Below are 26,722 nucleotides of genomic sequence, written 5' to 3' on the forward strand. Positions count from 1 at the left end.
CGCACATGCAGGCACACATACACACACACACGCACACACGTGCACACACGCAGATCCCCATCTGGTCCAGCCACAGGAGAAAGGCCCATCACTGGCTCCAGGCATCCCGCACCCATCTCTCATTCATCCCCCACACTGTGCTAGCGATATTTTAAAACGCAAACTCCACCCGCTCCCTACACACAGACCGCTAAACCTTCCAGGGGCTTTCTATGACCCACATTAAGTCTGAAGTCCAAACTCTTTAGCTTGGCATTCAAGGCCCTGCCCATGCTGACCCAGCTCTTTCCCGGCTTCTGATCCAGCCTCTCCCTTCCCACCCTATCCTCCAGCTCCCTGAGGGTACCACACACTTTCATGCCCCTGAGCTTTCCTCCCCTCTGTGTCAGTGAACTCCTACTCACCCTGTAGGACCCAGGTCAACATGTCACCTCCTCTGGGAGGGCTTTCTAGACTGCCCCAGGCAAACTAGGCCACCCCTGCTCTAAACCAGGGGATGGCTTATTCAGGCCTTCCAGTACATCTTCCCCCTGCCCCCCAAACTGGGCCTCTGAACGGAGGGTGAGGACTTACTGGCAAAGACTAGTGTGTGTCCTCAGGACTTGGCAGCAGGCAGGTGAGTGGGAGAGAAGAAAGGCGATGGGCACAAGGACGAAGGGTGGGCAGGTCACAGGGTCTAACTCCCTTCCACTCGCTCCAAACCTCGAAAAGGCCACCGTCAGTGGACAGCTGACGATGACTGAACTTGACCCCGGTGGTCTCATCCTCATTCCCATCCCATCCCCACACCCATGCCCACCCAGGGGGTCCCAGAGGAGCTCAGGCTCAGGGAGAGCCCCAAGGTGGAGCAGGGGTCTCAGCTTCCCAAGCAGGATAGCCCACCCAGCACAGCAGGCCACACCTGCCCACTGCCAGACCCTGTGCCCGGCCTCCCCTGGGTTCTCTCGCCTCTCTGGGGTCTCTGCCTGTCCCAGCCTCACATGCAGCCGTCCTTCCGCTGGGCAGCCCTTATTGAGCCCTACCTCTACTACATACCTAGGATACCAAACTCTCAAAAACTGGACTCTGGTCTAAAAACACTGGCTCTGGGGCACCTGGGAGGCTCAGTGGGTTAAGCCTCTGCCTTCGGCTCAGGTCCTGATCTCAGGGTCCTGGGATCGAGCCCCGAATTGGGATCTCTGCTCAACAGGGAGTCTGCGTCCCCCTCTCTCTCTACCTGCTTCTCTGCTTACTTGTAATCTCTCTGTCAAATAAATAAATAAAATCTTTAAAAAAGAAAATAAAATATTTAACAAAAAATAAATAAATTAATTAAAACACTGGCTCCTTGGGACACCAGGGTGGCTCGGTCAGTTGGGCGTCTGCTTTCAGCTCAGGTCGTGATCCCAGGGTCCCCGGATAGAATCCTGCATCCGGCCCCTTGCTCAGTGGGGAGCCTGATTCTCCCTCTGCTTGTGCTCTTTCTCTCTGACAAATCAATAAATAAAATCTTTAAAAATAAATAAAATAAAAAAAAAAAATAAAAGCCCTGGCTCCCAGATTTCCTGGGGAGACAGAGAGCTTTGTGAAGACGTATCACCAGAAGCACCCTACGGCTCTCACAACCTAGGTCAGGAAGAAACAGTAAGGCCAAAGTCCCTCATCCCTTATCCCAGGGTGGGTTTGGAGACCCAGCCTCTGCTAGGGGGCCCTAGGACTTCTCAGGCTAGGAGAGAGAGGGGCTGGCTCAAAGTGTCAGGGCTGCTGTGTCCAGTGGGAGAGCTAGGACAGTCAGCAAGGGGACAGAACCCTGGACATTGCCCGTGTTCTCTTTGCTCCCCACCACTTGGCTTTTCTGCAGACAGCAGCCTCTGCTTCCCACCCACAGGCTGCTGCCCCTCCAGGGGCTGTCGTAGCTTGCCTGCCCTTGGCACCACACTCGGTCCTGGTGCCAGGGGCCCTTGGCAAGTTCATACATCAAACAGGGAGGCAGTGACTGGCTTCCTGCCGTTTGGGAAGGAGGGACAGTTGGAGGCATGGCCCATCCTCAGCTTCACACCCTCCTGACCCACCAGGGACCCAGACCTGCCCCTAGACAGTAGGTAAGTCCAGAGATGTGGTCAGCTGACTTCCACCTACCCCTACTCCAGTGCGGGCCTCCAGAGCTTCTTCCCCATTCCCCTCCTACCTGAGCCCCATCTTGAGACGGGGACATATTAGGGTGCTAGAGAATCTCCCCTTCCCCAAAATGCCTGAAGTGTTCCCTTTGTAGAATGATGCCTCTGATTCTTGGGATGCTGGGGTCTTCCAGAGGCACTCATCAAAACAGAGGGATGAACCAGCCCGCCAGAAAGCACAACCAAAAGACAGGCACAAAAATGTTCACAGCAGGGGCACCTGCGTGGCTCAGTCGGTTAAGCCTTTGCCTTCAGCTCAGGTCATAATCTCAGGGTCGTGGGATCAAGCCCCACATCAGGCTCTCTGCTCAGCGGGGAGCCTGCTCCCCCCCGCCCCCCCGCCCGCCTACTTGTGATCTCTCTCTGTCAAATAAATAAATAAAATCTTAAAACAAAAAAAAATGTTCACAGCAGAGCTGTTTACAATAGCCCCAAACCGGAAACACCCGCAAAGGCCTGTCAGTAGCAGAACTAATAAACAAATTGTGTCTCTTCACCTGGTGGAATGGTGTCCGGCAATGAGAAGGAACACCTCCAGACAGGTGTAAGACGATGGGTGAAATTCACAACCCTAATGTTGAGCAAAAGAAATCAGGCATGAAATAACCCAGAGGACATGGTCCATTTATAAGACGCTCCACAACAGGCAAATCTGTGTTGTTAAAAGTCAGGATAGCGAAGAAGCCTCAGAGGAGGATTAGTGACTGGCAGGGGGCATGGGGAAAGGCTTCCAGATGCTGGTAACGCCCTATTGTTGGCTGAGCACTGGGTCATGGGCACATGGGCATGTTTGGTCTGGGAAAATTCATGTGCTTTTCTGTATTTATGAAACACTTCATATTAATAAAATACTAAACTGAAATGGAGGAGTGCCTGATGAAGCCTTAGCGGCTGCATTGAAAATAAAGAGGTCAGGTTCATACACATCTCTACCTCGCACCCACCCACTCCCAGCCCATCTCCACCTCCTGTCCTAGTCCTTTCTCTCCTGATTCAGGCTTGGCCTCACTCCCCTAAGCTCTCCCCGTGGCCGGCCACCTCTCTAACCTAAACCGCCACCCTCTCACCCAGATGACTGCAACCGCCTACTCCAGGCAGGTTACCTGGCTTTGCGCCTCGCGGTTTTCAATCCATATCCACAGTGCGTGGAGCGCAGGGTTCATGGGGAGCCAGGAGCAACCAGAGAAAGTCTGTCAAATCCTATAAGGGCCCACACCTCTTCATCTCAGGACCTTCCCACCCTCTGGGTTGCTTCTCTTCCCTACCTTCTGCCTGCACTTGGTCTCCTCGTTTAAACACCACTTTCTCCACCTTCCCAGTGGAGATCCAATCCCTCTGCTGGTTCCCATGACACCCTTACTTCTCTCTCATGGCACTGTTTCCACTACCGCATTTAGTTGCCAACTATTCGTTTCCACTCTATTCTGTCTGTCCCGCCAGACTGACACCACCTCTGAAGGCAAGAACAGGGGCTGTCTGCTTTCCCCTCTATCCCCAGCTCCTAGCTCAATGCCAGGCTTCTTTGAGCAGGTGCTTAAAAATGCGTGTTGACTAAAGGACTTAATTGTTCCCACTACAAAAAAAAAAAAAAATGATGTGACTCGTAAATGTGGCAGCTGAGGTTCCAGCAGTAATCACATGGCCAAGTATAAATGTATCACATCAATGCCTTGTACACCTTTGGCTTATACAGTAACACACATCAAATGTATCTCAATAAAAATAAATTTTGGGGGCACCTCCATGGCTCAGTTGGTTGAGTGGCTGCCTTCGGCTCAGGTCATGGTCCAGGGGTCCTGGGATCGAGCCCCGCATGAGGCTCCCTGCTCAGCGGGAAGCCTGCTTCTCCCTCTCCCACTCCCCCTGCTGGTGCTCCCTCTCTCTCTGTGTCTCTCTCTGTCAAATTAATAAATAAAATCTTTAAAAAAATTTTAAAGGTACATCAACCTACAATGAAATAAACTCAGTTAAAAGCTAAGGTAATAAATACCCCCTCAAACTCCCCCCAAGAAAAATTCTAGTTGAACACATGAATGGCCAGGCCTTGGCAGACAGCCTTTGGAAAAGGCCAGGTTGCCTCTGGAAACAAAACTTTCACTTGTTGGGAGTCAGGACACCTAGGTCATGGTCCTGACTTTGCCACTCACTTGTCTTGTGGCCTTGGGCAAGTCACTTCTCTTTGGGTTCAGTGTCCTCATTGTGAAATGCAGGCGTGAAATGCAGAGGGGCCCTAGCTAGGCTTGAAGAAGTATATTACATGTGTGTATGTGTGTGTGTGTGTTCACATACCCGTGCACATTTCCCTAGCAAGAACATCCATTGCTTTCGTCAGATTCTTAAAGGGATCTACGACTGCAAACAGTTCAGTACCACTAACCCAGATCCTTTTCAGCTCTGGGGGGGTCTATGATCATAGATAACTAGAGAGAAACAGGAAGTAATTCAACCCATTACAGAGGGAGTTCAAGAACTTCCATCAGGGTTGTAGGACCCCACAATAGGAACACAAGGGAGGCTGCAGGACATGACCTCCTGGGGAAATCCTAAACTCAACGGGGCTCCTAGGCGATTGGGGGGAAGCCACAGCAAATGACCCGGGGGCTGGTTTTTCAAGACAGGAGGCAGAAGGAGCCCAAAGTCTCCTCCTCTTGGCTCCTGCCACCATCAGACAAGCACCCACTTGTCTCGGGCTACGGCAGAAAGCAAGGAGGCGAGGTTGGCACCTGGAGATGCCCTCCAGGCCCCTTGGCACCCAGGTCAGAGAAGCCTTGGCGGGAATGCTCAGGAGGGGTGCCAAACCCCACCTTCCCTTCTCCCAAGGTCGGCTGGCTGATGTGTAGAACCAAGGGAGTTCAGGACATAGGGCGATCATGCGCCTCTGAGGAGGCCACCTGAGGGGTGAAGAGCCTATACTTCCAAGCTCCAAAAATCCAGAGCTGGGTCTCTGAGGCCAGGGAGGCAAAGTGCACAGGTCTCCCCAGAGCAGGGATGAGCAGGCCACAAATTAGGGATGGAGGGGGAGAGCAGCGTGGGCCACAGAGCCTGGGAGGATAAAACAGGCCACCAGAGAGAAGAAGGCAGTGTGGTCTGAGCAGAGGACAGCCTGCTTCAGGGACTAAGCTGGGGGCAGCCCTGGGGGTGGGGGGCAAGAGGGCAATGTGGCCTGGATGGCAGGGGGCTGCCCCGAGGCGGGAGGAGCGGGCTGTGGGTGGAGGAAGCCATAGGAGCCCGTGGCCTGAGAAGAGAAGCTTAGCAGACCTGTTGGAGGAGGACAGGGGAACACGATTAGTGGCAGCAACGGTGACATGTCAGTGGCACAATGTCAGTGGGAGTGCCCTGGCTAGGAGCCCAGAGGCCGGAGTAACTTCTAAGCCCTGACTCCTGAGGGGAGCTGAGAGCCCAAGAGATGTTTATCTGCCACAAGAACGTGGTAAACGCCTCCTCCAACCGAGCCAGGGAGTGAGAGGCTGAGAGGCCACCTGGCTGTTCTGTCCTGGGTCTCCTGAGAGCTGCGTATAAAGGGGGAGGGGGTGCACTGGTGAGGGGAGAGAGCAGCCAGAGGCAGCATCCCCCACTGGAGCCAGGGCCAGGAGAGCAGCGGGCACAGGCCAGGCTGGGAATGGGGTTTCATTCCACAGACGAAGGAGGGGGTGAGTCATGGGCGAGCGCCAGGCCCTCTCAAGAGGCCGCACAGAAACCAGCTCATCCGAATGCAGACAGACACTTGTCCCCATCCTTGTCCCTGCGTCTCTCACGCACCCACGCACTCACTCCTCTTCCCACTCCTCCCTTCTCCTTGATCACCCACATCCACTGCCCCTGGCTTCTTCCTCCATCTCAGCCCCGACTACCTGTCCCTATCCCTGTCCCTGTCCCTGCCTGGTGGCCCACCTTGTCCCCAGGCCACAGCCACCGGCATCACAAGTGCAGAGGTAGGGAGACAGAGAAAGCCATGTGAAGAAGGGTGGGAGATAGGAACAGATGAGGGAGGGAGACTGTGAACTCACTTCTGCCTGAAACCTCCAAGGACAGAGCAGGGTTCTTGAGGCTCTGGCTCAGAGGAGAAGCCCTGTTGACCTCTGGAGGGCCTGACCTGAGGGTGTTGATCACTTTCACTCTCCAGACCCTCTGCCCCCTTTGCCAGGACTGAGAGGATAGTCTGGGATGCCCAGCTGACATCCAGAGGCCTCACCCTACCCCGGGGCACTAAGCTAATTCAGGCTCCCATCGGAATCACACCTGGACCACCACCACAAGGTCGGGACAAGTACTCTGCCCCACCAAGGCTGTCCCTCCTGGTACATTGTGTTGCCCAAACTCCGTGTGCCTCAGGTGGAGGGAGGTAAGACCCCAGCATAATCCAAACCCAGCACAGCAAAACAAATATGAGGAGGCTGGAAACTTCCCAGCCCCAGACGGGCAGGTAGGTTGGAATTAAGCAGGTAGCCTAGAGCAAGGTTACCAGTCCTACCTAGTGACCCCAAATGTCTCCTTGTCCTCCACTTCCTCCTTGGAGAAATCTAGTGCCCATATCTAGTGGTTCCCCGGCAGACAGAACAAACACCCACCTCCCAGCCTGGGCCATCCCCAACCCTCTGGGTCTGCTGCCCACTCGCAAGGTGCTCAGACTTACCGGAAACAGAGAAGGGGAGGGCGGGGTCGGGGGGGGGGGGGGGGTCCAGCTCCCCAGATCATCTTTAGGTCTGTCCTTGCTCTGGTAGTACTTTCCCCGGTTCAGAAGGTCCCCTCCCTCCTGCCTACAGAGGTGGGCGACAACCGCCACAGCTACCCTGGGACCCACGGTCAACTCTGGACCAGCTCAGGAGAAATAAATTCTTTCAGAGCCTTTCTCCAGCATTCCCAGCCCGGCCCTAAAACTGACCTGAACCATTCGCCCTTTTAAGTGTCGGTCCTACATCCGTCTTTTCCAAGGACACAAGAGACTCAGGAGGGACCTCGGCTCAGCTCGCCGCCTCTTCACCCGGTAGCGGCCCGACCCGCGCCTCCACCCCCTCCACGCCCTGGGGCCACCGGCCCCCGCTGCCGGCTGACGGGCGCTTGCCCGGAGCGGATCCCTACCTGTCTCAGGTGAGCCGGGCTCTGCCGGCCACCGTCACCCGCTCCCCGCCGGCCGCCCCGCGGCGTCCTACCTGAAGTGGCAGCCGCCCGCTCTCGGCGCGGCCGGAGGTCCCGGGCTCCCAGCGCTCGACCCGCGCCGGGGCCGGGGGGCTCCCCAGGGGCTGGGGGCCGCAGGGGGGCCCGGGCTCCAGCGCCTCGCAGCACACCAGGCTCACGGTGCAGCCCATCCGGCCCGGCGCCCGGCGGGCCGGGGGCGGGGACGCGGGCGCCGGGCGGGGAGCCGGGAGGGGGGTGTGTGGGGAGCCGCCCCCCCCCCGGCCCTGGCCAGCGCTCGGCCGGGGGGCGCCCCGCACGTCGGGAGGGGGCAGGCGGCGAGGCCCCCCGCGCGGCTCCGCCGGGAGCGTCCTGGACCCGCGCCGCCAGCCAGCCGGGGAGTGCGGGCTGGGCGAGGGGCAGGGACGCGGGCCCGGGCGCAGCCGGGGGCGGAGGAAGCCCGAGGGGCGCGGGGAGGGGCGGCGGCGGCGGCGGCGGGGGCTCGCGGCCCAGGTCGGCGACCTGCAGAGTCTGGGAGCGCGAGAAAAAGACCGACGGCGCGACGGGGGAGGCAGGAAGCAGATAAGGAGAGAGAGCTAGGGAGAGACCGCGGACGCGGGGACCCAGGGGACGGGGGCGGGGGGTGGGGAAGGGGCCTTTGCGCGGGGACACCAAGTCCCAGAGAGGGAGAGACGCGCAGGAAGGGGCGGCGGGAGGGCAGAGCCGGGCTCGGCCACTGTGTGCGCCACTGTTTACAGGCGGTTGCTGAGGTCTGGGAAACCGGAGCCTGCGCGGGAAGCTGCTCCTCTGTTCTCAGCCCCCAGGACCCGCCCTCGGGGCACCCCAGCCTAGAAAAACGGGGACCGGGAGGGGGAAAGACCCCATCCTCAAGGAGGTGGAGCCCAGCCAGGGTGGGAGGGCCACGGTCCCAGGGACACCCAGCGGGCCGGGTCCTGGATCCAAGCCTTCGCAGTGGTTTCACTTCCATTCTTGGGGGAGAGGGGGCCGGTCGGGCAGTATGGCACTGGGGGCCCGGAGTCTAAGGTCGGGAGGATGAGGGAGATACAGGGCGACGGGGAGGACAGGGTCCCCACCTGCACCAGACTTCCACGAGGAGACTGAAGCCTGGCAGAGGAGTCGGAGGAAGGGCAATCCCAGCCTCTTTGTGCCGCCTGGTGGGGACAAGGAAGAAAGACAAGAGCAAGTGACCGTGACAACAAGGGGAAGGTAACAAGGGAACTTGCAGGGGGGCATTTGCTGCTGTCACTCAGAGTGAGCTGGTGTGTGGCCAAAGAGTGACTCTAGCACGGGGTCTGCCTAAAGGGTACCACCCCCCAGTTCACCCATTCTGCCCTGGCTCCCTGGGACCTGCCTCTACCCCCTCTCCCCCCACCCACCAAGTTCTGTGCTCCTCCTGCTCTGAGCAGGGTTTCCCCCTCCAGGGTGCTGGGCTGGGCCTGAGTCACTTCCCTGGCGGCACTCTGGGAAAGGCAGTCACAAGGGACAGGTTCAGTCTGCAGCACCCGCTCTCCAGGCCTTCCCAGGTGAGGAGCAGGAAGGGGGTCTGGGGGAGGCTGGAAAAAGGAGGCAATGCCAGGGGTGGGGCGTGGGGCAGAGGCTCCTGGACAGAGAAGAGGGAGCTGAGGAGGCCCATCTAGTTGTTCATGGATTGTATAGAGTGGACCAGAAGGGGACGCAGAGACCCTCAGTCTGCCCTTTGGTCTACAGGTGGGGAAACTGATGCCCAGGAAAAGCAAAAGGTCACATAGTGAGTTAGTAGCAGGATCAGGATGGAGACCCAGGTCTCTTAACTCGCAGCTCAGTGTCTCCCAAACACCATCCCCACGCAGCCTCTCTCATTTACCTTCTTTTCTCACTCCCTGCCCCTCCACTGTGTCCCCCACTTCTTCCTTCCCATCCACCCCCGAGTTCCAGCAACTTCGGCCTGGGAGGCAGGACATGTGGGTTTCCCATGCCTGACCTTTCCTCCAGGTTACATCAGGATAAGCCACCAGCCCCCAGCAGCCCCGGGGTTCCTCTCTGAGCCCCAGGACCCACTGTGGGCACAAGAGGCTGCAGTTCCCCTGGGAGAGGACCACGGGATTAAAACCAGCTGCCCTGCTCCCACACATACCCGGTATTCTGGCCCGGTCCCAGTTCTAGGGTCTCATTTTCCTTCTGCCTCCCTTTCCTCAAAGAACACACATTTTCCACTCAGCTGGGGGCCCGGAAAGGATGAATGTGTGCCTCAAGGCAGATGACTGCTCCAACAAGCTCCCTGTGGGGAACAGGAGTGACTCTCCCTCAGCCCAGTGTCCTCACACAGGAGCACGAACAGGGCCGCTCATGCGAAGTCGCCCCATGTGAGGGCACACAGTCCTGAGTTCGAACTCTAGCTTCTCAGCTTAGAGTTTTGTGGCATCAGATCAAAGACTTCTCTGTCTGTCTGAGCCCCCCTTTCATCTCATATCGAATGGAGTTACAGACCTCCTAGATTATTATTGGGACTGAGTAAGACAAGGATGTCAGGCACGGAGCATGGCGCCTGACACACAGGAACTACCCCATTCATGGGTGCCACACCATCACCTTCCCACGCCAGCCTACAAGGGAGAGCTGGGGTGTTTATCCTACCCGTGAACTCACTGTGTGACCCTAGATATATCCCATTCCTGGCCCAGGCTGTGACTCTTCCCCTGGATAAGGAGCCATCCAGGAAGGGGCTCCTTTCTAAGTTGACCTTCCAGAACCACGAGGAATCCCATCGTTCGGAAATCCTCATGGCGGAGGAGGGGGCCATCCTCACCAGGAACCTCAAAGGTGAGTCCGTCTGGAGAAATTTTCTGGGCTTGGGTTGGGGGAGAAGGGAGGGGTCTTGGGAGCCCATCTGTCAGAGCCCCCACAACCGGAGCCTGACGTCCACCATCCTCCTGCCCCCACCCCTGCCAGCTGCTGTCTCGGCCATCCTCCAGGGCTACGGGGGCCTGCAGCAGCCAGTGACAGATGCCAGTGCTGAGCTGCACACACTCTGCGGCTGCCTGGAGCTGCTCTTGCAGGTGACCCCCTACCTCCCCTCCTCCCGCCCCCCTCTCTCTGGTCCCAGATAGCCAGGAGGGTTTTCCCAGATACTGAGGAAGAGCCACCGACTAGTTTCAGCCCTCTCAGAGTCAGCAAGCCCTTCCTGACATCTGACCTCACTCTTGGGGGTTGACACCATAGCCTAGGAAGTAAGTGGGGGCCCGGCAGGGGCCAGGTGGGGAGGGGTGGGGCAGGGCAGCCACCCTGCTCTGAGGACTGAAGTTTCAGAGGCAAGATATCCTTGGGCTGGCCTTCCTGCTGCTGGCCCTTTTACTTCGTACTTACCATGGGCCAGGCTAAGCCCTCCTCCTGTCCCACCTTATTACATTCTCATTCTAGCCCCCTGAGGTGTCTGATGACCCTGCAACCCCCACGGATGCACACATAGCCTGTGTGTGTCTCTGTGTGTGATGCACGTGTGGTGTGAGTGTACATACATGCAGGCGTGAGGTGTATCTGGCGCGTGTGTCGATCTCCTACTGGTCTACCCCTCATCTGCCGCACTCCAGTCACGTTGGACTCCTTGATCTTCCTCAAGCATTCCAGGAACTCACCCACCTCAGGGCCTTTGCACTTGCGATGCCCTCTGCCTAGACTGCTCTTCCCTCAGAAATGCGGATGGCACAACTCATTTCCTTCAGATCTGGACTTGAGTTGCAGCTCCTCAGTGAAGTTCTCTCTAGTTACTCTAACCCAAATTTTTTCAGATTTGGGAGAAGAGGGAGAAGAGCATAAGCGGGGGAGTACAAGCAAGGGAGCGGTGGCAGAGGGAGAGGCGAGAGCTGAGCAGGGAGCCTGACGTGGGGCTCCATCCCAGGACCCCGTGATCATGACCTCAGCGAAAGGCAGATGCTTAACCGACTGAGCCACCCAGGGACCCCTCAAATCCAAATTTTTAACACACACACACACACACACACTCTAAATCACACACACTTGGGCATACACACCACACATACACACGACACATTCATAGACATCACACACCACATACATACATGTGTGCACACACCACGTACTTTCTGGTCTCCTTCCCTCCTTTATTTTTCTCCTTAGCAGTCAGCACTGCCATAACATATGTTTTACTTATTCGATTTGTTCATTGTCTGTCTCCACTACCAAGTGTAAGCCCATGCGGGCAGCTTCTCCACTGCTGAATTCTCAGGGCGCAGAACAAAGCCCAGCACAAAGTAGTGCTCCACAAGTGTTACTGGAGTGCATGACTAGAATACCAAAGTCTCAGAGAGGTCCAGCACCTTGCTCGAGGTCACACAGCCAGTAAGGGCCAAGCCAGATCTGCCCACAGTAGCCCTGTCCTCTCTCTGCGTGCTGGCATATAAGGTGGGTGCGGGGTGGGGGGGAAACATTTCTATGCTTTCCTGACCCTCATCCCACTACCAGTTTGATCAAAAAGAGCAGAAGAGCTTCCTGAGGCCTCCGAAGGATTACTGGGACTTCCTCTGCGCCACCCTGTGGCGACAGCGGGGTAGCACGGAGCCGGCCCGCTTCATCCTCTCCCAGGACAAGGTATCCAGGGCCAGGGGGCCCTGCCACCGGGCGCTTAACAGGGATGGCCTCCAGGGGCCCCCTTCCCACCCAGCCCCGCTCCGCTGACCACAGACTGCTCACCTGGTCCTCAGGTCTCGTTAGCCCCGCCCTCAGTATTCCTCCAACCACGTCTTTGCTCCCAAGACAGTACAAGCTCCCAGCTGGCCTCTGTGCTGGCTGAGTTCCCTCCGTTCTCATAGCACAGGGCCGTCCACCCCGCCCCCCACCACTATTCACTCGCTGTGAACTTTGCAGTCAAAGACACCTCTGGCAAAAGGCCGTGCCTTCATCCGCTTCTGCCTGGCCCAGGGACAGCTGGCCGAGTCCCTGCAGCTCTGCCTCCTGAACCCAGAGGTTACCAGGTGGGGCTCACGGCGTATGCTCCTCCTGACTCCCCCTGAGCCCACTGTCCTCCCTGTGAAACGTGCCTCCCCCCAACCCCACCACACCTGGATGGATGGGTTAATGTCAAAGACAACTAAAACGAGAGCCATGAAGAAGTCAATGAAGAAAAGGCAAAGGAAGGGGGGTGGTTAGAACATAGGAGTCCCAGTAGCACCATGATTCTCAAGCCACCTGCTCCCCGAGGACCGCAACCCAGCCGTGGGAATCATGCCATGTGGTAGACAGCAGATTCTCAGGGGAGCCAGGGGGCAACAATAGCACCAAGGCCAAACGCCAGAGGTGCTGATCGCCATTACCACAGGGACTGGTATGGCCCCCGGAGCCCTCTGGTGTGCCCCGAGCTCCGGGAAGACCTCCTGGACTCTCTCTACGCTCTCAACGGAGTGGCCTTCGACCTGGACCTGCAGTGGCCGAACCTGGATGAAGCCTGGCCCATGTTCTCAGAGTGAGTGGGGTGGAGGGAGGCCCCCTCTTTCTAGGGCCTTACTGCCGTTTGACCACCACCCACCCCAAGCAAGCTCTAAACTCGGCCTGCTAACCTTCCCTTCTTGCTGTCTGAGCCCCGATGCCCCCCTCCCCAGCCTTCTGTTTTCCTGGGGTAAGCCCCACATGTCACCCACGTGAGGAGCCACTGGATGCTTGGGGTTGGCGGTCAGAAGGATGAGCCCCGGGTGGATGTGAGGATGAGTGGTGGGCGGGGCACACAAAGAGAGCCAGAATTGGACATGAGGGCAGGAGGGGTCCTGCAGGGCATGGGTGGTTAGACGCTGCCAGAGAGAGGCCCCCAGCCACCCCCACCCTGCCCTTTCTCGCAGGTCCTGTCACTCCAGTCCCAGACGGACCCAGGGAAGAAGACCCAAAAAGACCAAAGATTCCCCAAAGCAGGTGCCTCTGCCCAACTTCATTTCAAGTCGCCGGCTCTACATCTCTGTTGGGCTCCCCAGGATGAGCAGTAACCAAGCAGACAGACAGACAGACAGATATCAGGAAGAGAAGGGGACCGTTGGCACCATCCTCAGGAGGCAGGGGACCCGGGGTTGGGGGGAGGCACTGTGGTAGGTAACTAGAAGCACATAGGAAGGCCTCCATCGAACAATGGGCAAACTTCTCGGTTCCAGTTTGCCAAGGGAGCAACTGAAGAGCCAGGTTTCTGGGTTCAATTCCTAGCTCTGCCCCTAATAACCAAGGTCTTTGGCAAAGTACTTGTCTTGCCTGAAGGTGATTGAGACACTTGAGACAGACCATGTGTAGCCCTGAGCAAGGCCCCAGGCCACATGCTCAAGAAGTGGTGGCTTGTGGCTATTGTCATTCCCCAGTCTTGCTCTGCAACCCCTCAGCTTCCAGGCGCCAGGTACAGATATCACGAGGACTCGGCCTTTGGCCAGAAGGGGGAACCTCTCACAACACAGCCGGTTAAGTGAGGTGAGGCAGATATGCGCAGAAGAACATGGGGGCACACAGAAGGCTGCTTGAGAGAGGGGGCTCTCGGCCGCCGGGAGTCTCTTTAAGATTTCACCACAACCCTGTGGGGCAGGTGTTATTACTCCCTTTTCACAAGCAAGAAAACTGAAACACAGAGAAGTTCAGGGGGCAGGGTGGAGGAGAGGAGAGGGTGGAAGAACTTGGAAACCAGATCAAGGGTGCAGGTCAGGGTGGGGAGGAAAGGCAAGAACACTGAGAGGCACCACTGCTCCCTGACCAGACAGGAGCTCGGCTCCCGGATCCACCTGGGGTGCTGGTAACTGGGGGTGGTTTTGGGGGCTTCTCTGCAGATCCCAGCCACATATGGAGACCCCACAGGAGCCCAGCCAGAAGAGCCACACACTAGCCAAGCCGGTCTGCAAGCTGTGCCCAGGGAAGACGGGTTAGCTGGACTTCCCGGGGCCTGGCAAAACAGACACCTTCTTCCCTTCATGGAAAAGAAGAGAGAAGATCCCAAGAGCCTCGGGCCCCCACAGAGCACGTGGGAACCAGAGGGGAAGGAGCTTCAGCCAGCCCAGGAGAAGGGAGCCCCAAGAACTGGGGTCTGCCTGGATAATTCAACCCCCAGTAGCCAGGGACAGGGGGAAGGGACCAACAGAGCTCTGAAGGAGGTGAAAGGGACAGAGGCTGAGGGCAGAGGGGTTCTGCCGGGTGCAGAGGGGACCCACAAAGGGGGAACAGAGGGGGGTCATGTCCACAGGTTGCTGGCCTCCAGCCCCACAGGGGCAATAGAGGACACAATGTCAGGGAGCTGGCAGGAGTGGGAGGCATCTAGCATTCCGGGGGTGCCAGGGGTCCTACGGGACCTGGGAACAAAGGAAAACTCCATCCCAGAGAGACCGCAAGAGGAAAGAGGAGTGACCAGTGTGACCAGGAGGAAGGAGCCAGCAGAGATGGCCTTGCAGGATGTGGTCAAGGTGAGAGCAGCTGAGCGCTGTACCTGCCTCTCCTCTTCCCCCCAACCTGGCCCGCAGGTGGGGGTCATCAGGCGTGTTGGGGGGGGCATCGCAGCCCACAGATCAATTCTGATTGGTCAGCACAGGATGATTATTCTTGGAGGGGGTCTTCTTGCTGTGAGCTCTGGCCAGGGCCACTTCGTTCGTCAGTCCTACGTGCCTGGCCCCTTGCGGGCACTTGAGTCTGAGACCCCTCCCCAGCAGCTCTCAGGGACAGCCGCCTAGCGGCCTTGTTGTACTTGCTTCTCCCGGAGGTCACCAAGACTGATTTCAAAGCTTTCCTTCGGCCTCGGCCTCCTCTCTAGCCGGGGTCTAGCTGGAGCTCTGTAACTCTCATCCCTCAGCCAAGGAAGAAATGGCCCCAGGCTCACCCAGGGGCCGGTGCTGTCCCCAGTCCTGCCCTCCACCCAAGGGCTGTCTCGCCGGGCCTGGGGTCTCCGGAGATGTCGGGAGGTCAGACCCGGAGCTGGGATCACCACCCTCCTCCCTCAGCCTCCCTTCCCTTTCCTTTACTCCCCACCCCCAAGAGCCTAAGACACGAGCTCCGGAAGACCAAGGAGCAGGCCCGGCACCAGGAGCAGCTGCTGAAGGAGCAGGAAGGGGAGCTGAAGACCCTGCAAGAGCAGTTCAGCAGGTAACCTCGGCAACCGTCCGGGCCTGGCCCGGGAGGCCCCCAGGACCCGCGGCGCTCCCTGGCTCCTGCTCGCCCCCTCGTGGTCACGCCGGGAAGTGCCTTCTGAGTGGCTCCTGTGCGGGGCACAGGCTCGGGAGGCTGAGGCCTGCGGGGCATAACTCCTGGGGCTCCTTGGGGAGCTCCCACTGGCCCCCAGCCCTGCCGGCCCCTCCCTCGCTGGCCTCCCGGAGAGCCTGCGGGAGAGGTGGACGCCCTCTGCCCCTCCCTCCCCTCCCACGCTCCCCTCTGCCCCTCTGCTGCCGCTCAACTCTTTTCAAGCCAGTCTCCTTCCCTACTGTCCATCTTCCCTGCCCACCCACCTCTCATTTTCCTGCTCCCTGTTCCAGCCTCTCCTTCACCCTCGTGAGTCACAGTCGTCATCGTAACCATCACGTACTAAGCACTTACTATGTCCCTGGCACCGTTCTAGGCTTTTCCTTCTAACCTGTGAAGTATGTTCTCTAAGAATCCCCATTTTATAGATAGGGCAACGGAGTCTCAAAGGTGCTGCACAATTCACCCAATGTCGCTAGTTAGTAGAGGAGCTGAGGTCCGCACCCCAGCAGCCGACTGCAGCACCAGAGGGCTTACGCACTGGCCCTCAGGCCCTGCTTTGAGGGCCTGTGTTTATTTCGGTCCCTGCGCCTCTCCCGCTGGGCCCCTCTCACCATCCAGCTTCTTCCACTTTCCCGCATCCTATTAACTCAAGAGCCCGGAGCATACTCTCTCCATGTCTGAGTTTCTCTTTCAGAATTTTAAAAATATTTCCGCCATGCAAAGGTCTTCCTGGGTCTGACTCGGTCTCTGTGTCTGTCTCCTGTGGTCTCCGTGTGCCTCCATGTGCCCACCGGGCTCTGTCTCTCCTGCGTGGCCGACACCCACCCCGGGAGGCGCCAGCCCAAACGCCATCAGAGCCTGGGTAGTTGGTGCTTCAGACTGAATCACGGGCCGCTTGACAGACTCTCTGCTTAAAAGGCTGAGAGAGGCTGCGGGCCCAGAAACCAACCCCAAAAGGCGTCCCTCCCCGGACTCCTCCCAACGGATGCTCAGCTGAGCTTGGCAGTTTGGTCAGGAAAGATTCCCGTGATCCAGGCCCTAGGTGAATGCAGGGGCCTTGCCCACCCAGGGACCTTCTCTGGGAATCACGATGGGCTGGAGGGAGCAGCTGGGAGGCCCCAAAAAGACCACCAGGCCCAGGCTGCTCCCTCAGCTGGGGGAGCCCCTGTCTCACAGACCACTATCCTGCCACCTGTCATCTCAGCCATGATCCCACAGACACTCAGATTGCCTACTCGGTGCCAGCCCTGTTGTAGCATATCAGAAATCCTCTTTCGGACAGCATAGACCAAATCCCTGTTCCTGGGGAACATCCCTTCTGTGGGGGAAAGCCAATGGTAAACACCATAAGCAAGTTAATTGCGTAGTGTCAGATGTGACAAGTCCTAAGAAGGAAGAAAGTCAAGCAGAGAAAGGGGGTGGGAGTGTCAAGGGGTGTAAGTTAAATATGGCAGCAAGGCCAGGGAGGGCCTCCCTGAAAAAGGATGCTTGACTGAAGACCTGAAGGAAGTGAGGAATAAGCCATGTGCGTATGTGGTAGAAGAATGTTCCAGGCAGAGGAACAGCAAGAGCAAGGGCCCTGAGGTAGGAATGGCCATAGCAGGTCATCAGAACATCACAGAGGCCCAGTGGAGTGAAGGAGGGAAAGGAGGGAGGGGCAAGTCAGTCAGGTAACAGGAGACCCTCACAGGTCATCCAGAGGACCTTGGCTTTGACTCAGAGTGAGATAGGAACCACTGAGAGTCCTGAGTAGGGGAGGGACAAGAATTGACTTTTGGCTTTAATGTTAAGTATGTTTGCTTTTTTTTTTTTTAACCGTTCAGTGGAGTTTTGTGTATTCATAAAATAATGCCTCGATCACCACAATTTAGGACATTTTCATCACCCCAAAGAGAAACCCTGTACCTTGAGCAGTCACTGCCCATTTTCTCCCAACCTCCCAGCCCTAGGCAAGCATTCATCTGTCCCCATAGACCTGCCTATTCCAGACTGATCTGTGCTCTCAGGGGCTCGAGGCTGCTGCTCTGTGGGGCTAATCTGTAAGGAAGCAAGGGCGCTGATGAAGAAGGGGAGCACGGGCGAGCCCCCAGATGTTCTCTGGCAATGGAAGTGCAGAGAAGCTGCAGGATTCTGGAGCCACGGTGAGGCCGGTCTTCCTGGTGGGAGAGAGAAAGACAGGCATCAAGAATGACTCTTGTTTTCCGGCCTGACCAGCTTAGAGTCCGGAGTCCCCGCTGACAGTTTGCTGTAGCAGGGCGGGCTTGTGGGGGAAAAGTCAGGAGCTGGGGCGAGAGCATGTAAGTTTGAGACGCCGGTCGGACAGGCAAGTGGAGCTGCTGGGCAGCCCGGAGGGTGTGGAGCTCAGAGGAGAGGCATGGGCTGGGGATCTGCTGGAAAGTCATAAGAGCATGGGCAGCAGGAACAGAAGCTCCTGCAGCTAGGAGGACAGAGGATGTGCTCCCCTGCCGCCTGGGGTCCAGGGAGCTCGGGAGGAATGTCCTCCTTCCAACTCTGATGCTCTCTGAGACCATCCTGCCAAGCAGGTGGGTTTCCTCTGCCCCTAGCTAAGACCTCAAAGCACAAGAGATTAGATCAGGTGTGAGTGGAAGAGGTCCTCAAATGGGGAATTAGGCAAACATCACACTTCTCCCCCTCCCGCTCCCCAGTGAGCTTCTCTGAGGCACACCAGGGGCTCATAAGGACCCATCTCTTGCTCCCAGCCTCTGCCCACTCCACTCTGGTGCTATAAACCGCTGATGACCAGGGCCCTGCCTGGATCAAAGTGTGGGGAGGCAGAGAGAGTTGATGGCCTGAGAAGTCTGCCTCCAGATTTCTGCTCCCTCTAATTATCAAACCTTGTGGCCCTCGGCAAGTGTGATTTCCTCTCTGAAGCTCTATTTTCTTTCCTTACGTAAAATAACAACTGTCTTACCTGTCCGTACGTTTGTGAAAATTAAATGAAGCCAGGCTATAAAACACCAAGCTCAGGGTCTGGCATGTAGTAGGTGTTCAATAGACTTGAATTCCTCCGTGTCCCCTCCTGCAACAGGAGTGTCCGTCAACCCCCACTTGAAATACTTTGGTGGTTTTCCATTGCACTGAGGTTGAAGTCCACTCCTCTTGGGGCCAGCGAAGCAGCAATCAGGCCCTGCCGCCTTCCCACCTCCTCTCTCGCCCACCCCCACCTCCTGCCCTTCATGAAATTCCAGCTTCCCTTGCCTTCTTTCAGTTCCTCAAAGAAGACAAGCTCTTGCCAACTTGCAGACCTTTGCATGTGCCTTTCACTGGCTCTACATGACTGAATTCTCATCTTTTGGATCTGCTTAAAGGTCACCTCATCTTGGGAGCCTTTCCCGAGCACCCTCTCAAGTCTGTCCCCGCCTTTCCTATATGCCAGTCATAGCCTTAGCTTCACCATGTCACTGGCCTATCACTTGCTTTGACCACTGCCCCAGACACACTCTTAGCTCCACCAAGAGCCACAGGCACTGCTCCAATCCTGTCCCCTCTAACAGCCCCTGGCACACAGGAGGTGCTTAATAAATGTTCCCTCCCACCCCAAAGACACAGTGTAATCATGGTGCTCACATCCGGGCCTGCACCAGCCCCAGCAAAGGGCCTGGGATCAGTGCACAAGTAAACTAGCTCGACAAAACAAAACACCAGTACTAAGTAAGGATACTGGAGACCGGAACGTTCATTAAAAGTCCAAACACGACCCTGAGCACAAGAACAGCCTTCCTTGGGCTGCAGGGAATGGCGGGTCTGCAGGAATTTCCATAGGTATCTGTAGTCGATTTGATCTCACAGCCCACCCAGCTTTCTTTCTGCGGCCTGCTACGCAGCAGTGTTGTAAAAATTCATAATTCAGTTCATCGTGAAGCCTCTAGCAAAGCCTCAAACACACTGAAGCCCAGGGTGGGGCCATGCACAGACAGACAGAGGCACACACATCTGAGGTCACAGGATGTGTGGACCCGCCTTTGCAACACCCTCCCATCTGAGCGATGGAGGGAAGGGCTGGGACCTTCTTACTTCCAGTCCAGCAGATTTCTTGGAACCTTCTAGGAAGCCACCAAAGACAAAAGGAAGAGGTCAGAACAGAGCTGAGGCAATGCCAAGCCCAAACTGAAACAAAAATTTATGAAAGCCATATGTTTAATATTGCCTTTTTTTAATTGAAAAGACAATGTACCATAAATTTTCAAAATATTTTGATGGCTAAAATCACCCCAAGTCCTACACCACTAACCCCCCCCAACCCAACAATTGTTCTCAGCTGGGCACAGCCCATCCAGCCTGGGGCCGCAGACACCAACGGTGTCCATTTGGTGTGTGTGGTGTGGTATGTTGTGTTTGTGTATATGTGCGGTGTGTATGGTGTGTGTGTGACCCACGGTATGCATATGTTCTATCGTAAGCACGTGATATGTGTGTGTTATGCGGTATAGATGTGTTGTGTGTATCTATGATGTGTTGCCCCGTGTGTGTGGGTATGATACCAGCATGTAGTATGTGATATGTGTGTTATATGGTGTGTGTGATGTGTGTAGTATGTGTGGTGTATTGTGACTTGTGTGGTGTGTGGTGTGTGGCATAGTGTTCGTGTTGGGACTGTACACAGTATATGTGGGATGTGGTGTGTGTGTGTCTGTGCGGTGTGGCACGGGGGGGTTGTGAGGGGCAGGAGTACGTGTGTAGTGTGTGTATATACGTGAGTGTGTGTGTGGTTGACATGTGTACCTGTGTGAGGCATGTACAGTGTGTGTGCACACCTCGGCTGTGGGAGGCACCACCAGCTTCCCCCCAGAGCCCCCCAGCAGGCAGAGGCCTGGCCTACCTCATGCACAAACTCAGAGAACTGAGTCCTCCTTATGTGCCCAGGTGTCAGGAGGAGAGGGCCCAGCTGCAGACGGAGCTTGAACAGAAGCAGCAGGAGGCTGAGAGGAGGAACGCCATGTATGAGGAGGAGCTCGGAGGGCAGCGGGACCTGGTCCGTGCCATGAAGATGCGGGTGCTGGAGCTGATTCAGTAAGGCGGACACGGTGGGGCTGGGGTGTGGAAGGGGGGATGGCGTGGGATGTGGAGACTGAGGAATGAAAATCTGAACATTTTATGTATGCTAACTCATCTTTTGGCCACCCCAGCTGTTCTCCTCATTTTATAGATGAGAAAACTAAGGGTCAGAGAGGCAGACTTGGCCACCAAGGACACACAGCATATAAATTACAGAGAGTCCTCTGGCTCTAAGGGACACCACCACTCCAATGCACCCGCACATACACACACCTACAAGGTTAGAGGAAAGGAAAGGAGCCCCTGGATAGAGAAGGAATTGAGAGAAGGGGGAGTTAACTAAGAGCAAATCATATGTCCTGTACCTGACTGCCTGCTGGGCTTCCACAGACCACCAGGCCTGTGGGCTGTCCTGGGTCATCTGTCCTAGGTTCCAGAGGCTGGGCTCACCAGGATCAATTCCAAATCACTAACACACTGGGGGATGGAGGCGTTGTGGAAAGCCTGGTTTCTGCCTTTCAGGCTAATGGGGAGCTAATGTTATACTTTGACACAGTTCAGGAAGCAGGGTACCACCGGACTCAGCTTCCATTAGAAGTGGAAGGTCGTGGAGGGATCATCTAGGGCTAAATCCTCTGGCACAAAATCCAAGTGATACTAAAGATGAGAGAAGGCAGAGGTCAACGTGGAAAGAACAAACCAAGAATTAAGGAATGCTCTCCTCCAAGGAGCTGTCAACTAGGAGAAAGGGGGACATAAAATGTTAGCTTTATAGCTCACAAAAGAATTTGAGGTAGCCAACAATAAAAGACACGCACACACACACACACACAATTGTTGTATATAATATATATGATTGTTAAAGAAAAATAGATGAAATTGAAGAGGAAAAATATATACTCCCAAGATATTAAGATTAGCATTAGGACTGAAATTTAACTCTGAGCATCTTGGCAGGAGAATAAAAAATGGCAACACAGAAAATTGACTAAATATCACTAGGCATTCCAAGGAAATATGCCAGCGCATCAGGAGGGAAAAATGCTTTTCCTCATGTTAAAGAAACTCATCCCAAGATCCCAGGCTACCCAGTAAAATGTCCCTTGCAGAAGCATCATGGAAAATCTGGCCCTAAGCCAAAAGAGGCAGGGGAAAGCCCTAGACACTGACTTCTGCATCAAGATGGTAGACTGACGGGGAACCTGGGTGGCTCAGTGGGTTAAGGCCTCTGCCTTCAGCTCAGGTCATGATCCCAGGGTCCTGGGATCGAGCCCCGAGTCGGGCTCTCTGCTCAGCAGGGAGCCTGCTTCCCTTCCTCTCTCTCTGCCTGCCTCCCTGTCTACTTGTGATCTCTGTCTGTCAAATAAATAAATAAAATCTTTAAAAAAAAAAAAAAGATGGTAAACTGACACAATGCATCACATATTTTCCATCCTGAGATCTCACTAGAATGATCAGAAAGAAAGAAAGAAACAGAGAGAGAGAAAGGAAGAAAGAAAACTTGTAACAGAGAAAGATAGAGGAGCCAACAACAGAGAAGAGAGACTTCAGCTACTTTCCAGAAACTGGAAAATGGATGAAAATGTAGATACTGGATTTAGCCCAAGTTAGAACTTCAGGGCCCAGAAACAACGGGAACGTAGATGGCAAAAATGACATCAATCGGAGACAGAAATCAGGAAAAAATAACTGATAAAGTCATTAGAAAGAGCAGTGTACCCTGCTTTCTGCCTACCTCCCTGACTGCAGAATGTCAACACTGAGGGTTCTATCTCCCAGGCAAATAATTAAAATGCCCTTCTCTAAAAAAAAGTTAGATGCCTCCAAATGAAAGGGCAGTGTGTTCTGACATTTGACAGTCCATGGGGCAAGTAGCTCCCTGCCCCGTCCTTCCTAAAGGGAAACCACAAACCAACCAACCGCCCTGTCTGCTACTTGAGGCTCCAGCAGCTTGAACATGAGATGGTAACCAGAGCCCCAGATGTTTGAAAAGAATCTAGAACATAAAGGGGGGGAGACAAAGATAAGCAAACCAAAAAAATCTGTCTCCCATGAAACATGGTGCTGTGGAAAGTGACCATCCAAAGGTGAGAAATGTTCTTGGAAATTAAAAATATCTCTCAAAATTTTTTTAAATTCATAAGGACTGGAAAAGGAAAAGGAGGAAGTCCCTCAGGGAGTAGTTTACAGGGCATGAAGAGATGGAATACATGAGAGAAACAATTGCAAACATAAAAGAATCAATCCAGGAGTCTCACTGTCTTCTCCAACTGACAAGAATTCCAAAGAAAGACACAATAAAATCAAGGAGATTATCAGATTAAAAAGCTGAGAGGGTTTCCCAGCTCTTGGGGTCACAGGTCTCCAGATGTAAAGATGTCACTGAGTGATTAGCACAACCATCGAAAGGAAGGGAAATGGATGTCGAGATACAGTGTTGTGAAATCTCATCAAAATAAAAATGAGGACAATATACTCAGACACATCACTTATAAAAGAGTAGGACACAGAAAAACATGTTGGGGTCAATGGCGCCTGGGTAGCTCAGTAGATTAAGCATCCAGCACCTCATCTTGGCTCAGGTCTTGATATCAGGGTCGAGTTCAAGCCCTGCATTGGGCTCCACACTACGTGTGAAGTCTACTTAAAAAATAATAATAATCAATGCAGTCATACTTTCAAGTTCTGAGGAAAGATAGCTTTTGCCCTGGAATTCTAGGTCCAGCCAAACTATGAAGCCAGTAGGCAAGGTGATGCAGGAAAGACGTTTTTCAGAAAGACAGGTCACAGAAAATGCGCCTCCCACACAGCCTTTCCTGGGAAGTTAATTAAGGATGTACTTCAGAAAAACAAGGAAGTAAGCCAAGAAAGGAGAAGATGTGGAACTTAGGGAACAGTCATGGTAGCCCAGGAGAGAAGAAAAGGGAATCCCCAAGATGACAAGAGGACAGCAAGCCCAGGGAACAGTCAGTGCAGAATTCAGCAGAAGTATTGAGGACCCAGAAGGAAAATCTCTGGGGAGAAAGAGAATCAACAGAATAATTGATATGATGAACAATTTGTTGTGGAGAGGGAATAACTAGGCTATGTTAAAGGTAAGTCGTGCAAGGAGCAAAGAAAGGCAATTGCAAAGTCCTGGAAAAACAGAAAATTTCTAAGAAAGGAAATGTGTAGAACACATCTTAGCTCTCCTTGAAGCAATATATTTATATGTTGTCTAATACAGTAAATACTGTTTATTGATTCTTTTAATGTTGGAATCAACCTAAAGACCAAGCACAGAAAACAACTGCAATTACAGAATAAATGTCCATTATCACTTAAACAATATTAGGTATAAAATCGAATCCAATAGTATTTCTGTGAGGATGGAAATGTTTTCTATCTGCCCTGTCGAATATGGTAGTTACCACTCACATGTAGCAACTGAGTACTCCAAACGGGTTTTGTGTGACTGAAGAACTGAAGTTCTACTTGTGGTTCCTTTTAGTCAAATTAAATATTGATTAAAGTAGCCACATGGGGCTAGCGGCTATCATATTGGATGCTGAAGGAAAAGATGAGTAGGAGAGGAGAAGAGGAGGCCCCCTGAAGAGGAGGGGATGCTGGCATCATCATATTACAGAATGGCAGTCCGGATGCTATCTGTGCTTCATAGGATGAGTGAGAAATAATGTGTGAGCATATTCTGGAAAACTACAATAGTGAGAGAGGACCCCAAAATAGGGATATTCTGAGGAGGAACGAGGTGAAGTTAGTGGGCATGGTACTAACTAAGCTAACCCCCCTGACATCAGGATAAGGTGTTCTCTCTTGAAGTGTCAAGGAGAGAGGATATGAACATATTACTTAAGTGTGGAAGTAATATCAAGGACAAAAAGCTAAGAGTATAAGAAGTGGTTTGTCACTGAGATTGGAAGGAGTAGGGAGGGTGTCTATTTCCTTCTGGTATAAGTTCTTCTGTACTGTTGGATTTTTAAGTCATGTGTATGTATCATTTTGATTAAAAACATATTTTTTCTGAAGAAGGAAACAGAGGGGAAGGGGTAGAGGGAAAGAGAGAGAGAATCTGAAGCAGGCTCCACACCTGGCTCAGAGCCGGCAGCGGGGCTCGATCTTGCAAAACCCTGAGACCATGACCTGAGCCAAGAGTGGGAGCTTAACCTACTGATGAACCCAGGTGCCCCCTAAACATCTTTAAAAAAACAACAACAATAACAATGCAGTAAAGATAGTTTTTCTGGAGTGTAGCATAAGTAACCAGAAGGACTTGTATCAAGTGCCAAATGAAAGCTAAGAGCATTATAAGAAACTGCTGGGGGCTCCTTGGAGGAGGTGGGCTATGAAGGTTATGTGGGGTTAGGGGGACCCAGGTGTCACCATCCATCTTCCCAAAGACTACAGACTCCCTCATCCCGTGTGTGTGTGTGTGTGTGTCTTTCATTGTCTCTTCATTTCTGTCTTTCTCTATCACTATCTCTTTCTGTTGCTCCGTCTTTCTCTGTATTTGTCTCTCCCTCTCTGTGTGTGTCCCTGACTGTCTCTGCATCTTGTTCTCTTGGTCTTTCTCTCTCTCTCTACATTTATCTCACCATCTACCTCTCTTTATCTTTATCTTCCTCTCCACCTCCCTGACTTCCTTTCTCTCTGACCATCTCTCTTTCTGTCCCTCTCTGTCTCCCTCTCATTTTGTGTCTCTGTCTTTCTGCTTTGCTGTCTCTCTCTCTCTTTTTTTTTCCTTTGTATGTGTCTCTGGATGACTCTCTCTCCCTCTCTATCTCTTCTTGGTCTCCATGTTTCTCTTTCTCCCCGTCTTGATCTCTCCATCTTCCCATCGCTTCGTGTGTCCCCCCACCCCCACCCGCCCGTCAGAGAGAAGGATGACCTGTGGCAGAAAGCCCAGCATCTGTCTTCCACGGCCCCCGGATGCTGTGTGGACTGCAGCAAGTTCTTTGGCCGGCTGTCTCGGCGATACCCGTGCAGGTAACAGAGAGGGCACAGAAGTCTTGCTCTGGGACAAGCGCTGTTTCCACCAGCCCACAGCACTCTGCCCCTGCTCAGAAGGGAGGGACCCGGGAACTGGGGGTTGATAAGCCACCTAATGCTGGCCACTCACTTTACACAACAGTTAGCGTGGACATGAACCAGAACAGTGGGAAGGGGTTAGACAAGCAACAGTGTCTGGAAGATGGGACTGTGCAATCCTTCCGAGAAGACACAGATGATCAGGCTTCTGGTCTGGGAGGAGATCTGTACAGAGGAATCTACTCCCCTCACCTTCTGCTGGGAACAGGGTGGCAGGACTAACCATGGGAGGGGGCCAGCAGGAGAACCTGTCGTTTGGATTTAAAGGACTCTGGAGGGGGTAGAGCATTGAGACACCCTTTAGGAAAGGGGAGGCCTCCTTGGACAGACCCAGGGCTGCTCTGCTGGGAGCTAAGGAGCAAACCCCATGCTCCTCTCCCGCATACACACCCAGGAGCTCCCCACTCTTCCCGCCTCTGCTCCCAGGCTCTGCGGAGGCCTGGTTTGCCATGCCTGCTCTGTGGATTACAAGAAGAGAGAACGCCGCTGTCCACCCTGCTCTGAGAAGGAAGAAGCTCAGTCCAGCTGACGGGCTCACCCAGGACGGGCCACCCACCCCACCCCGGTCACCTCCCTCCCCTCTGCCCTTTCCATCCTTCTTGTCTGACCTGTCCTGCCTTCTAGAAGGTGATGACCTAAGACAGACAGCCCTTGTGCGCACCCGCTGTGTGAGAGTGGAAGCAGCCTGCTGGCTGGCAGGAGCAGGAATGAGGAGGCCTGCTGGAGCCCTGCGTCTCCCACCCATGAGTGGGGTGGCTTGACAAAGCCCACAGCTGTCCATGCTTGTCCTGTCTGTGCGGGCGCCAGCCATCCGCCTCCCTGAAGGCCCTCCCTGCTTAGAACATCCTGGACCGAGCTGAAGACACGTGGGCCCTGACATTTCTGGGCAGCCCCCCCGCACCCAGCCCACTGCTGACCACACTCAGCACTGTCCTGTCTGGAGTCGGCTTTGAAGGTCTGCTTTGGCTAGGTTTCACTTTTTACAGCTTTCTTGAGGTCCTATGGACGTTGAACACACTTCACACACATTGCACAATTGGATGGGTTTTGACTTTAATATACACCCATGAAACCATCACCATATTCACGGTCATGAACACAGCCCCAGACTTTCTTCAAATCCCTTGTAATCTCTCCCTCGCCCTCCCACTCCC

The 26,722-nt window shown here is 54.5% G+C and overlaps 2 protein-coding genes across 6 annotated transcripts in view; one reads left to right on the forward strand and one right to left on the reverse strand.

The window, feature by feature from the left end:
• TNS1 (tensin 1) overlaps positions 1-7,425 on the reverse strand; it is a 225,321-nt gene extending 217,896 nt beyond the window's left edge. For 2 of the 4 annotated variants that reach the window (XM_046019222.1, XM_046019223.1), the window contains exon 1: positions 7,307-7,421. The gene's annotated coding sequence lies outside the window, so the exon portion shown is untranslated. Of the gene's footprint in view, positions 1-7,306 lie in introns of all 4 variants that reach the window. The other 2 variants (XR_006820300.1, XM_046019224.1) reach the window with 2 other exon arrangements.
• Positions 7,426-8,048: 623 nt separating this feature from the next.
• Positions 8,049-26,719, forward strand: RUFY4 (RUN and FYVE domain containing 4). Of its 2 annotated transcripts, XM_046019372.1 has the most exons (13): positions 8,049-8,495; positions 8,696-8,812; positions 9,950-10,088; positions 10,218-10,324; positions 11,748-11,873; positions 12,150-12,256; positions 12,601-12,744; positions 13,115-13,184; positions 14,072-14,698; positions 15,265-15,371; positions 20,352-20,498; positions 25,356-25,466; positions 25,995-26,719. In XM_046019372.1, the coding sequence occupies exons 3-13, from the start codon at positions 10,049-10,051 to the stop codon at positions 26,095-26,097; spliced, it is 1,689 nt and encodes a 562-aa protein (XP_045875328.1). In that variant the 5' UTR covers positions 8,049-8,495; positions 8,696-8,812; positions 9,950-10,048; the 3' UTR covers positions 26,098-26,719. The 2 variants fall into 2 exon arrangements, with proteins under 2 accessions (XP_045875328.1, XP_045875327.1); XM_046019371.1 differs by lacking the exons at positions 8,049-8,495; positions 8,696-8,812 and having other exon boundaries at positions 9,937-10,088.
• The last annotated feature ends 3 nt before the right edge of the window (positions 26,720-26,722 follow it).

This window comes from Meles meles, chromosome 9 (genome assembly GCF_922984935.1).
Source record: "Meles meles chromosome 9, mMelMel3.1 paternal haplotype, whole genome shotgun sequence".
NCBI classification, from domain to species: Eukaryota; Metazoa; Chordata; class Mammalia; order Carnivora; family Mustelidae; genus Meles; species Meles meles.

Bases quoted from the DNA above. Each gene is read 5' to 3' on its own strand.
- RUFY4 (XM_046019372.1), top strand. From the start codon at position 10,049: ATGGCGGAGGAGGGGGCCATCCTCACCAGGAACCTCAAAG. The intron at 10,325-11,747 runs GTGACCCCCTAC...TCCCACTACCAG, and splicing joins GCCTGGAGCTGCTCTTGCAG to TTTGATCAAAAAGAGCAGAA. The intron at 15,372-20,351 runs GTAACCTCGGCA...TTATGTGCCCAG, and splicing joins CTGCAAGAGCAGTTCAGCAG to GTGTCAGGAGGAGAGGGCCC.